Raw genomic sequence first — 14,498 nt, 5'->3', positions numbered from 1 at the left:
TTCAGTAGTGTGGGGGCCCTCTATGTGTGGGGGCCCAGGGACGACCGCCCCTGTCGCCCCTCCCTTAATCCGGCCCTGCTGGGCCCCCGCACATAGAGGGCCCCCACACTACTGAATGCAGCAGCACAGTCAGTGCTGCTGCATCAGCTTGGGGCAGGGCGGTAGTGTGGACGGCACATAAGTGCCGTCCGCACTACACAGCACAAACACACAGCCGCCGGCGCCAGCAGCTGTGCGTTTGTTTTAGCAGCCGATGAGAGTCACATGGACTCTCATCGGCTGCTGCGCTGCGGCCCACTGCCGGAGCCTCCGTCTTCCGGCTCCCGCAGTGGCTGATGGGAGAGACGCTGACGTCTCTCCCATCATGCAGAGCGGGCCGGCCTGGGAGGATGCCGGACGGAAGAGCAGATGCCGGAGCGGGGCTCAAGGTAAGTGGAGAATTTTTTTTTTTCAGTGTGTGTGTCTGGGGGTGGGGACAACTTCTCCTAAGGGCACTGCTGCATTTGGACTACTACTAGGGGCACTGCTGTGTGGGGGTGGGGGGGAAGTACTACTAGGGGCACTGCTGTGGGGGGGGGGAGTACTACTAGGGGCACTGCTGTGGGGGGGGAAGTATTACTAGGGGCACTGCTGTGGGGGGGGGAAGTACTACTAGGGGCACTGCTGTGGGGGGGGAAGTACTACTAGGGGCACTGCTGTGTGGGGGTGGGGGGAAGTACTACTAGGGGCACTGCTGTGGGGGGGAAGTACTACTAGGGGCACTGCTGTGGGGGGGAAGTACTACTAGGGGCACTGCTGTGGGGGGGGAAGTACTACTAGGGGCACTGCTGTGGGGTTGAAGTACTACTAGGGGCACTGCTGTGGGGGGGGAAGTACTACTAGGGGCACTGCTGTGGGGGGGGAAGTACTACTAGGGGCACTGCTGGGGGGAAAGGATGACTACTACTAGGGGCACTGCTGTGGGGGGGGGAAAGGACTACTACTAGGGACTTATGGGGGTACTACTAGGGGCACTGCTGGGGGGGATTGGACTATTACTAGGGACACTGCTGGGGGTACTACTAGGGGCACTGCTGGGGATACTACTGGGGGCAATGTACACTGCTGCGACCACTACTGGGGGACACAGCATAGAGGGTGATTATTACTAGGGGTACTCCTGGGGGGACTACTGTTGAGGGGGGACTGCTACTGGGGGCATGGCTGAGCTCGGCTCTGTGTGGCTTGAAGGGGGCCCCGGCAACTTAGTTGCCCTGGGGCCCCCACAAGCCTTAATCCGGCCCTGCCACAGATAGTACAATACATAATGAAAGTGTGTGGACATGTACACTCTTACAAGAGTTTGCTTTACTTTGCTTTGTGTAGTTACACCTCCCAACACTGTAAGTGTGCAGATCGGGACAGGTGGTGGTGCCACATAATAGTGGAGCATGGCAGCATCACATGGGGGACTGCTTAGCTCTAATAAGCGCTAGGCTGACTCTTATCCCTCTAAAGTGGCCTTCCTACCATACTTTACTGCCGCACATACTTCACTGTTACTCTATTATGCAGAGCAGCACTGAATGTAAATACCCCACCAGCTGCCCAGTAATTGGGACAATACAGTCCTCCAAATCATAACAGTTAGACAGAGCCCTCAAATATTGGTAAATGAGTAGAGAGTCCTAACTGGCACACAAAATAAATAAAGTGTAGCCCTAGTTCTAATGACCAGTGTCCTCCCCCCAAAAAGACCTCAAAACAAAACTAAAACACACAAAGGGTCAATGTAAAACACAGGCGCTATAAAAATAAAATGGACAAATTGACACTCACCTTAAGTTTTTGATGCTTGAATCTAAAGAAAGATTTGACATCAAATGAACATGTGAATATAGAAGATAAAGAAGATAGTGTAAAACCTTACATAACACCACACATCAGTGTTGAGGAAACACTAAAATAATATCCTATTATTTTACAGTTTCCTCAACACTGATGTATGGTCTTATGATTGGTTTTTAAACTATTGTAAGTTATTTCTCTTTCATATTCACATTTTTATTTGATGTCAAAGATTTCTTCCGATCACAGCATCAAATACCTAAGGGAAGTATCAATTTATCCATTTTATATTTATAGTGCCTCTGTTTTACATTGACCCCGTAGTGTGTTTACCTAGAGCCCTCAAATAGGGAGGTATGCTCTATGAATGCTCTGTTAAAAGCAAGGGTAAAGTATTAGGTTTTGTCAGTGCTTATGACAGACATTGTCCGATCTCTATAATTAGCGTGTGTTACAAATTGTTTTTATAATTTAATCTAATTCTAGTGTATGTTCATAGTTCAAGTTAAAAAGATGTACAGTATATCGGTTACTGAAGTTATTTTAAATTCCCATGTTATGTGGATGACCAGTAAGAATGTTTACAGAAACTGTAAAGAAATTCAGTAAAGTTATAGCAAAATGTCAGTTTCCAAGGTTTGTACCAGTAGAGAGTTTAGAGACACATTTTATTAAATGCAGTTACAGGGGTTTGTGCTTAGAAATACCAGGCACCTCATTCGCAGGCCCCTCACTATCCATCTGAGGCGCACGACCATTTAGACAATATATTTTGTTGTTTGCTTGCCTAATAAAAGCTGTAATGTGTACTCAGTAAAACATACCTAGGCATTACAAAGAGGAAATAGCAGGCAACATACTGCATTCAAATATATTACAAGCTCTAATTAGCATGTTATGTCATTTTTTATGCGTATAGACTTTCCAAAACTTGAAATCCTGCTTGCAGAGTCTGGAACTCAATTACTTGTCCACCAAAGAAAAGCATCGTGATCTGCAGCTGCAGATGTACAGGACAAAATCCCAAACAGTGGGAGAATTTGACTTAGAAAGGTATGGTCAGAGTTTACAAATTCAAACACTGTGTCATATACAATGTACGTAGTGATAGTCTTTGAGAAACACAGACAAAATGTATTGTAAAGTGTATTGTAAATCTTGGTTATTGTCCACTTATAAACGTATACAGAGACTAAAGCCATGTACACACTAGTGTGCTTGACATCTTCACCAACGGTACCCTGTGGAGTAGACGGGATCAGCAAGTACATACACACTTGCCGATGCCGGGAGCACAGCGGGGGCCATGCTGCATTCGGCTGCATGGCCCTAGCTAACAATATCCCCTGTCATACCTGCGTGCAGGGCCGACGAAGGTTGTCGCTGATGATGCATGGGAACGCACATCGTCAGGGTACATAACGGGTACACACGAGATGATGTGCTCGATATTTCACTCTGATCTGCCGGATTGGACGACATATCGTCTAGTGTGTACCCAGCTTTAGATGGGAACTTTAGAAAACATCTTGAATAAATAAATACATTTTACACATGGATGAAAAGGATGCACTTAAAGAGGGTTTAAGCACATTACAGCAACTCTGCATGATACCCCAGAGAATTTTGTGGCAGCATAGTCACCTTGGACCCAACATGCTGAGGCCGAATCCCACACTGAATAGTGGGCCTGATTCAGAGTTGGGAATAGAGTAAGAATGAGCAAATAACTGTGCATGTTGGCCAAAACCATGGTTGGGCAGATTTAAAATGTTTAAATCAGATTTAGATTTGGGAGGAGTGTGTCCTAACTGACATCTAAATTGCAGTGCATAAATCTCTCCAGCATTTGTGGGCTACATACAAAAGCAGCCAGTATTTACCCCACATTGCACCTCTTTTATTCCAACATGGCTTGTCCAGGTACACAGTTACTTGTTATTTCTTACTCTATTTCTAACTCTGAATCAGGCCCAGTGTCTGTTTATTTCAACAGTGTTCTCCCCTTACCGTTATAGCTACTCACTTTCCCGTTCTCCTATCACTTTGCAGTTTTAAGTTAACATACAGATGTGTCTTCATACATCTAGCCTCCTTGCGCATTAAACAGCCCTTCTAGTCGCACCATGCCGTGAAGTGACTCGGTAGCGCTGATCGTATTTTCGTTTGACTTTTTCCCTTCAAATGCATATTATTTGCACAGCGATTCAGATAGGATGCACAAGCAGCTTCTGCTTATTAAAATGATATGTGGCATGCCTGTATTCTATGTACTACTCCGGGTGTATCTGTATGCGAAACCCTATGTTACTGTCTCACAGCCACATTTCGCAGTCAGATATACCCACAGTTGCACACAGAATATAGGCATGCCACATACCATTTTAATTAGCAGAAGCTGCATGTGCGTAATATTCGCATCGATGAGACACATTTGAAGGGGAAAAGTTGCACAAAAAGTCACTCGGTGCTACCGAGTCACACGGTGTTCGCGCGTTATGTGTAACTCGGCTTATAACGCAGGGAGGATAAATGTTGTAAGAGACTTTCTTGTACCTATTCCAGTTCCCCTCATCTACATTTAGCTTTGTTCGGCTACATATTGTTACAGGGTATGATACATGACTTCTGATACAGTAATCGTATATCTTTCTTTATTTTGAGACTCAGTGTGAATCTGTGACATTGTAAATGTCTCAATGTGATTTTATCTCCACTGAAACTTTGGTCTGACATAGGGGGTCAGCTTGCAATCCCGTCCTTGCTAATATGCAAATGCAATACAAAATAGTGGTTGCTCATGATCAACTTAGTTTTTCAAAGGCGGTTGTAAGGAGGTTTACTCTAGGCTAGAAAAAAGAAAAAAAATGTTCCAACACACTGCAAAAAAAAAAAGGCAAAAAATAATAGAAATTCTGAGATCATTGTTGCATATATTTGCAAGTACATTGCAAATATAGCCTTGACGTGGGCCACGTCAAGGCTTCTCTAATATGCAAATGCAGCAGGAGATGTATGACACCCTCTTCTGCATTTGCGATCCCAGCACTGTGAACGAGGTCGCAGGATGGGATCACCATCGTGATCAGCGCTTAATATAATATAAGATATATAATGTATAGAGACGGAAATGAAAGTCTGTAGCAATTTTAATGATATAAAACAATTATGCAATTAAAATTTAGGAATCAGAACATGTATAGGGATATGCAGTCATGCAACATATACAGTTTAAAAATCGAGACCAGATATGATGTTTTATCAGTGCGGAAGAATATAAGTGCAAGCTGGAGTCCAACATGAATGCCCTCCTGAAACGGAGGTCTCCTAGGATGCTTGTGATTAGCTGGAAATATGATCCACACTGAAACTTGGTAGCTCCGTGTCCCACGCTCCTATCTTGAGCGGTACCAATCCAGAACAAACTCACAGTGAAAGTACCTGGTGGACACCCACGCAAGCACAGGGAGAATATACAAACTCCACACACTTAGAGCTGTAGTCTGTATTGAACCCAGTATTTGGCCCGGACAGCCTCATACATCATTCCAGCAGTACAGTTATTTGAAAACTTGAGGTCGGCTATGATTGGCAGCAACGTACTCTACCTTATATCAACCCCGGCCAAACAGCACTGGTGATCCAGGATTTGATGCCGGCTGGGTACTACATCAGGTGAGCTCACCACTGGGAATCCTTACATCATAGAGGTTTTTTGGTCCGGGCGGCGTGCAGTGTTATCACTGTCGCTATTTAATTACACTTTCACTGTGACTTTGTACTGGATTGGTACTGCTCGAGATAGGAGCATGGGACACGGAGCTACCAAGTTTCAGTGTGGATCATATTTCCAGCTAATCACAAGCATCCTAGGAGACCTCCGTTTCAGGAGGGCATTCATGTTGGACTCCAGCTTGCACTTATATTCTTCCGCACTGATAAAACATCATATCTGCTCCCAATTTTTAAACTGTATATGTTGCATGACTGCATATCCCTATACATGTTCTGATTCCTGCAGTTTAATTGCATAAACATTTTAGATCATTAAAATTGCTACAGACTTTCATTTCAGTCTCTATACATTATATATCTTATTATATTAAGCACTGTGTATCAGTGTTGGACTGGGTCAGGACGGACCCACCAAGGAATGTAGTGGTAGGGGCCAAAGCTTAAAGGGTGTGCTCAGCCACCAGAGGGGGTGTGGCCAGCCACAACAGAGGGACCTGGACCTCCATTAGAGAGCACATGCAAAGAATAGGGCCCCATTATAATAGAGGGGACAGGGGTGTGTCAAGACCACCCACTTAGATTGGCAAGAGGGCTAATCTTTGTGTCGTTTCCCTAGAAACAAACCAAACACACAAATTCATCCATGACCTTGCTCTACCCCTAGAGTAGGGCTGGGGCCCTCAGGCAGTGGGGCCCACCGGGGATTTCCCCTGTACCCTTGTGGGCTAGTCCAACCCTGTTGTGTATCATCTTTGTGGTTGTCTATCCTTATGTTTAGAATATCTGAGGTTTGACACTCCTCAACATAGCTGCTAATTTATTTAATGCTTTAATTAATCTGCGCCTCATTGGGGTTCTTTTCCTTACTCTAGGGATAATCATTTACAAGTTATTTATCCACATGATTAAATCTTTATTAGATCACATGAGGTAGTTGTCTCCTGACACTTCAATTACAGCAGTACATTTAACGCAATTCGTGAAACTGTTCACTTCATCAGACAATGTGCTATTTATACATGCATAGCTGGCTATATCTTTGCAGGGGTGTCCAAATTGCTGCTCCAATAAACCTTCACAGCCCTGATTATTTCTATGTTTAAAACTATTGGGCCTTATTCAGAGATGTATGCAAACGGTTAGCGTAAATCTCTGAATGCAGGGGGGACTGTGCATGCGTATGAGCCATTCTGCACATGTGCCAAACGGGTCCTATGTTGTCGCATGCACTGCCCCCAAGCTGCAGAATGATTGACATGCTGCGACCATTTGGGGGTGGGGCAGGGATGGGATGGCACTGCCAGAAAATGGGGAGTGTCGACTCCATTTTCTGGGAGTGCCGAGGCCAGTGTATGTGTCTTAATGCAGATTTACTAGCCTTGCAAGTGGGCAGGAGGTGCCCTTTATGCAAACATCATGACCGATGGTTGCGATGTTGATCCAGTTCTGCGTCTTTATTCCTTCAGACGCCTTCTACAGACATTCGTATATTATTGTCCAAAGACACAGCTGCTGTGCAAAAGTGTATAACTCTGAATCAGGCCCATTGTTCAGCATGTAATTTTTTCCACAACATTTCTATCAAAAGGCAGCAAAAGTATGTCTTAAGTTTTCAACAGATAAATTCAGGCTGATATCCTATTTCAGGTAACAGGAGTTATTCCAGTAAGATTTTCAACCCAACATAATGACTGCAATTAGAAACATGCAGCGGTGTAACAGGGCTGCAGTGCGCCCTGCCCCCTGAGAGCATGATGTCATAATGTCGCGCAGAGGGGTTGGGGCTGAAAGTACCGGTAAGTGCAGCACTGTTCAGTGTGTCCTGAGGATGCTCCAAGCAGCTGTACAGGCTGCAGGGTGTCTGTCTGGTGCTTCCAAAGGAGGCTCCGGACGGCACTGCAGCAGTAATCCTGACTGCAGGATGCTGTTCCAGTGGGGCAGCGACGGTGCCACCATCAGAGCCCTGCACTTTGTGCAACGGCACCTGGGAACATAAGCTGGATTCAGGGCCATAACTAGGGGTGTGCAAGCGATGCGGCCGCACAGAGCCCAGCGCTCTGTGGGCGGCACTGCCGCTCACCCACAGCTACTGCATCTGGCTAGCAGGGTACCTGTAATGGCACCCTGCTGCCAGAATCTCGGCAGCAGTGCAGCAGTGCCGATTACAGCAATGCTGTAAGGGCAGCATTGTGACCGTCTGGAGCATCCTACACCACTGGGTGTAGGCCACGCCCCCTCCACGTGACATCATGTGGAGGAGGCATGGCCTGCAGCAGGCATCGGGAGCACTAGCTGCGGCACTGGCTGGAAATAATATTTATCATCAGTCTCCTAGCTAGACATGTATTCCTGGATAGAGAGAAATGTTTTTGCAATTCAATTTGTAATAACTGACCCCTTTTCGGTTAGAGCCTACCAACAACTGAAAGCCTTCAACATTTTATCCATTACTAAATTACTTTTGCTGTGGATGGCTGTGCTTCATACTGTAGTTTATTTGCAACTAGAGGGATAATGTTGCCAAACCATGGATTAAGTGCATATCAAGAAGAGTACTATAACAGTTCTTAGTGTAAGCATTGCATCTCAACTACAATCAATCAGACACCTGATGAAGTGCCAGTATTCAATTATTGTAGCACTAGTAAATCTGCTTGATATATAATTTCTGCATATAATGTCTAATATAATCTGCTTAATTTGTTCCAGAGAGATAGAAGGACAGATATTTAGACTGGGCATGTTACTAGAAGATATTCAAGAACAAATAAATCAAAATGATGATAGTCTAAACGTTTCTGCATCTCCAACCACTCTACAGGTAACTCACGTATTGCCTTACTCAGAGGTAATTAAACCTCTATATATGCCATTGCTCATGCACTAATATGTGTTATATTATATCATATTTGCCAGTTGTCTCCAATTTGCATGGGCAGTTTTGTTTTACAGAGAATTTTTTATGATAATGGTGACTAAGAAGCTGATTCAAAGCCACACGCAAAGCAGGGCTGTAACTAGAGCTGTGCTGTCAAGTAGGAACGGCACCCTGTAGCCAGTATTGCTGCTACAGTGCAGCCTGTATAGTCACCGGAGCGTCCTGTGTGCCATATTCCCAGTGCTGGTTGCCCCGCCCCCTCAGAACAACGTTATAAAATCATGTGCTCAGGGAGTTGGGTCAGAACACTGCACATTGCCACCCTATTACGGCACTGACGCAAAAAGCCACATCTGTGATTTTTCTCACGGCGCAGTCAAATGAGGTGAATATTCTCATATTTGTGGATTTGCAGTGATTTAGAGTTGCAGGGAGGTCAGCCAGAAATCCACTGTATCAGCATAACTGGGCGGCAACACAACGTTTGCAATTAGCATAAGCTTACCTTCAATCTCGTGGGTGTGTGGACTGAATTGCAGCCTATACAGAGTGTCCACTAACATTTGACAATTTCAGATGTATGTTTTGCACACAGGATAGAGCTAGTGTAAGTCCATGCTAATAGTGATGACAACTGCTTTCACATGCAGATGTATTGGGGTGGTGCAGCCACATAGATCCATCTTACTCATAATTTGTACAGGTGTCTGCTGATGTGACTGCTTTGCATGCAGCTCTGAATTTGTCCCTAAGTGTCTGCATTATAGTAGTGACATAAAACCACAGGCACAAAATGATGGTTATTTATGTGTATTTGGAGTTTCATGCATCTTAACATACATTCAAACTCAAAATACAATGTATAGATGCAGCCATATCAAATATAGGCTAGTAGTGCATACTGTGTGAGGCCATAGTAAAGATATTAAGGGCTGGCAAGTACTACCCTTTAACCTAGGGGGCTATCACTGCCTTCACTTTTTACTTTGTGTTGAGTGGGGGTGGAGTGGCATGTTCTCCTAGAAGTGTGATGCCAGATTGTGACATCACAGCCCAGTGCTGCACTCCCAGTTAATTACCAACATAGAGGAGCAGAAGCTGACATCTTCACAGTTAAAAAGTTACCGTCTGCTCCATGTGAGTGGCTAGCACATAGTGAAGTGCTTGCGGTGGAAATAATGACACTGAATGACACAATGCAATTGTATAATTTAAAACCCCTATTGACAACTGAAAATGCTGGCATTTGTGGAATTAAAATGCCAGTATGCACTAGCATGACTTTGAAGCCAAGGTCCACTTGAACTTGTACTTCAACAGTAGTGTCCTAGAAGTAAAAAAAAATAATTCCCCAAAACCTTAATTCAAAAATGTTCCCGCTAGACTGTTTTAGCTGGGCGCCAAGCCCTGCCATATTTCAAAAGGGCAGAATGCTCTTTGCCCCCCTTGGTGACACCCTGCTAAAACAGCCTGCGGGTGCCATCCCCATCCGTGGGCCTCAATTTCCCGCAGGAGGGGAAAATTACAGTATAGTGATCACCGCCAGTAAATGGATGACGGGCGCATACTCCGGCATCTATTCACAGAGACGTGAGCACTTGGGGGAAGCCCGCCATGTCCATAAGTGCCGGGTACGCCCCCAAGAGTGATGAAAATGGGGCACATCTTAATGATATGCTCCCTTTTCCCGTGTACATGCCCCCTATTCAGATGCGTGCGCTAGAGTGCCCTTTTCTAGGTCTGGCACCCTGCTCAGCGCCAGACCTAGATGAACACTAGTATCATACAACATTTTTAAGCAATCCTCTTTATTTTATTCAATAGAATTCAGAGACCATTGTAGTGACTGCCATATAATGCAGATAACATCACATTGACCACCATATAATGCAGATAATATCACATTGACCACCATATAATACAGATAACATCACATTGAGCATCAACATATTATAAAATGTTTCAGTGACCACCATATAATACAAGGAGCAATGCAGTGGCTGCCATAATATACATGGAGCATCACAATGACGTCATATAATGCAGAGGATATCACAGTGACCTCCATAGATTACAGAGTTTCAGTGGCAACTATATAAATCATAGAGCATCACAGTGACAACCGTATAATACATAGAGCATTGCAGTGACTGCTATATAATGCAGAGAATGTCAGTGACCACCATATTAAGCAGAGAGTATCAGTGACCGCCATGCATTGCAGTGACTGCCAAATAATCCAGGAAACATCACAGTAATCACCATGTAAAGCAGAGAGCTAATCCATCAATATTGTAACAACTGCATTCAATGTGATATAATTAACCCCTTTACAAACATTACTTTTAGAATCCCCAGTATTAATCAGCCCCAACATTATTAACCCACTAATTACCTCCCCCAGTCTCATAATGAAAACCATTAGCTGCTCCCTGCAATAAAACAAAAAATATTTTAAATAGCTTGTAGAGATCAATACCAATCAGAGTGGTTTTCCCACACTCCAGCCAGTGAAACATAAACCGCGCTGATTGGCTGAGTGTATATTTACCCCATCATTCATTCTCATCACAGCATAGAGAGTTCTAAATCTTTGCATCTTCTAGAAGTACTTCCTACCTTTGAGCAGGTTATCAACCCATTATTACATTATAACAATTGCTAAGTTACAGAAACTGACAGGATTTGAAGATTTAGTTAAACCTGTGCTCACACCTTCTGCTAAGATTCCAATTACACAACTGCATGAAACCTCCGAAGGGAGAAAAAAAATCTTGCATTTTTCTGTATCTACTGTACTGATGGCAGGAGATAATTATTGAAACCATGCCAATATGTTAAATACAGTTAGGCTATGTACTGAGCATACTGTTCATGCATAGGTGATACATTGATCTAGTCTGTGTTCTAATGCACAGAATACTCACTATGAATATACAAAACAGATTATCAATCCTTATACTGGACACACAGCAATATGCTATATGGGAAATAACAAAAACATAATTGTATCTTGATTTCCACTCACAGGGGCCCATTCATCATCGGTGGTCAGATTAAATATCCAAATTGCTGTAAATTGTGGCGATAGATAGTTAACTACAGAAGCAATTCAGTATTAACCCAGTGCCGGGACATCTGCTCTGAAAGGCAGCTGTACTCGCGATCCCTATCACTGTTCTAATGAAGTAGCAGTGATACTTACCACTCTCTAGACGGCTGACTTGCATGAGTTCATGCATGCACACGGCCACAAGGCACGAGTAGGGCTCAAGGAACCAAGTCATCGTTGGATCCCGTAAGTAAACTTTGAAAACTTTTAGTTTTCGGAGTTTGCTGAATACTTGTAAACCCCATCGGAACCCTAATAATGAATGGGCCCGTTACTTAAAACATGTGGAAACTAGTGTTTCCGCATGTGTATGGGCCCATAAGCCCCTTCATTTGTTATGACATACTTCACAAAAGCTCATATAACAATTATGCACCTATATTGAAACTTGAAATATAGTAACGAACCGTTATGTCTCTTAATGATCAGAGGAAAACAGAGCATGTCACAGACCTGATGATAAACAACAACGAGAAAGAAATAATAAGTCAAGATGAGGAGAGGGTCCTCGTATTGCCAGACTCATGGTAAGCCAAGACATATATTTTAGTGCTCAGACTGTGTACTTGTCATTTAATATATTGTCTGTTCCAGATTATTCAAAGACATTTAAGCTTTTATGCCATAAATTGCCAAAATCAATCAAGAAATAAGACTCCTGCTAGGGAGCAATATGCAGATTTTTCATGTATGTAAATGCTTTCACATTCTGCTCAAGAAGTAATAGCCATGTAATATATTAAAGGCTGAACCCAAATATTTGACATTTTCAGATATGAACCATTAAATTAAATAAATTGGACCTCATTCAGAGTCTCTCGCAAGCGGCCGCTCGCTCGCATCCAGCGTATGCAAATTTTTCAAACTGACGCCATGGGAAGCGATCGCTTGCCAAGGCATAAGCACACCCACTTTGGCTGTGCGAGTGATCGCTCTGTGTATGCTGATACCCATTAGCCTATGTAGAGACGCCCACTTGCACACATCATCTCCAGGACGTGTATTAAAACATTGGTACATCGAGCACCATCGGTAGCGATCGCAGCGCTTGTGGTTGCCTTAAAGCATGTGATGTGTACTATGACGCTGCCTGTTAATTATGCACGCCTTTAAAACGGTGTTCAAACACTCAGGCACGCCTGTGTTCGTACCTCCACTCCCCCGTTTCTAGTGTCCTGCCCCTGTTACCACCCACAAACGGCCTTCCTGTCACTCATTTCACTGAGCTGTCTTTGCTGGGCGAGCAAGCGGGCTGCGCTCGCACAGAGTAGTTCGCGGATGCGCAGAAGGAAACTTGCGCATACGCGTTCGCAAACCATCGAGCCGCTTGCGAGCGCACGGCGCTTGCGAGAGACTCTGAATGAGATCCATTGTTCAGTGTTACAGGTATTATGATATTCTACTGCAGGTATTTTAAAAAGTAAAGTATTAGCTACCCTAGCCTCTAATGCATTACAGCCAGATACTCTCACGTATTTAGGACAGTGTCCTAATGGGACATCATATAGGTTAAAAAAAATTACCTTTGAGTTGCTATGACAGTGAGTGAATGTCTTTTTCCCAGCGCATTTCTGACAGACTGTCATTCATGATGCTTTGCCTGCTAAGAGAAACACCTACCTCCTAATATGGCAACCTGCTGCAGAGGGGCAGGGGAGCATGGTGGATCTATGTAATTACGTATAGTTGTTGAAAACTTACACTCATGTTAAAGATGGCTTTACTCTAGTCTCTGTGGCCAGTTAGCCCAAGCTCCAAGTGGATGAATATTATTCAGATTTAGAGATACACCTAAGGATCAATTAGACGTGTTGGCAATAACATTGTTAGTCAACGGCTGCATACAAGAACAGATGCTGTCATCAACTGATCAAGTTTACTATATATCTAGATTAGATGCTGATCATGATTGCAGTCATTTTGGTCCAAAAATACTGTGATTAATAGGACTAAAAGATGTAATTAGGAGTCAAAAATTGCAGCATATGTAGGCATGTTATTTTAAAACCAATACAGTACATTAGTCTGACAAAAGTTTGTTCTGAAACCTTTTTAAGTGATAGAAGAAAGAAGCTTGGAAGCACTGTGTCTACCATGGCACCTATCCTGTCTCATAAAAAAAGAGTCTCTTAAACTGCAATTAAACTATGATTCTGGAAATCGACTCCTATCCATTATTCAGTAGCAACCCCTATTGGAAGTGAAAATGTTGCCCATAGCAACCAATCAGATTCTACTTAACATTTATCTAGCACATTCTAGAAGATATTAGCTAGAATCTGATTGGTTGCTATGGGCATCATCTCTACTTCTGAAAACTCGCACTTTACTAAATATACCCCTAAGTGTCAATATTTGGCCACCTAGAAGTTACGTGTGGTTCCCTCAAGGCTCGGTTCTAACTACCATTACTGTTTTTTGTATTTTTTAATGACCTATAATGACCTACCAACAGTCTTTAAATTTAGTTCAATTGATATTAATGCAGATGATACTATCATGTATGACCAAAGCTCAAACTCTGTCCATCACATTTTCTTACAGTTTTGTTTTTCCTAGGTCAGTGTTGGCTAACCTTGACACTCCAGCTGTTATGGAACTACATAACCCAGGATGCACTGCTACAGTTTTGCTATTAGGGCATGCTAAAACTGTGGCAGGGCATGCTGGGATATATAGTTCCACAAGAGCTGGAGTGTCAAGGTTAGCCAACACTGTCCTAGGTGGAACATTGGATAACACAAAACTTTTTTTTTCACAAATAAAACCGTACCAATGTAATTTGGGACAAAGCTAAACTTACAAAGTGTATACACCAAATATACAGATTAGAACAAACTCCAACACTTATCTGATTTACGTTCCCCAATGTAAATACATGGTTATATGGCTTGATCCTAATCTTCATTTGATTTGTATAGAGACATCCTAACATCCAAAATACAT

General features: G+C 43.5%; 1 protein-coding gene across 1 annotated transcript in view; it reads left to right on the top strand.

Moving 5' to 3' along the window:
- The window catches only part of AKNAD1 (AKNA domain containing 1), a 135,679-nt gene that overhangs the window by 37,079 nt on the left and 84,102 nt on the right, over positions 1-14,498 (top strand). The window contains 3 exon segments of the mRNA XM_088459806.1: positions 2,747-2,880; positions 8,272-8,383; positions 11,982-12,079. Coding sequence (XP_088315932.1) covers positions 2,747-2,880; positions 8,272-8,383; positions 11,982-12,079 — 344 coding nt within the window.

Source organism: Taudactylus pleione, unplaced genomic scaffold (assembly GCF_031769625.1).
Source record: "Taudactylus pleione unplaced genomic scaffold, aTauple2 ptg000936l, whole genome shotgun sequence".
Lineage (NCBI taxonomy): Eukaryota > Metazoa > Chordata > Amphibia > Anura > Myobatrachidae > Taudactylus > Taudactylus pleione.
Note: the sequence above shows the minus strand (reverse complement) of the source record. Positions and strands in the feature narration are given on the sequence as shown.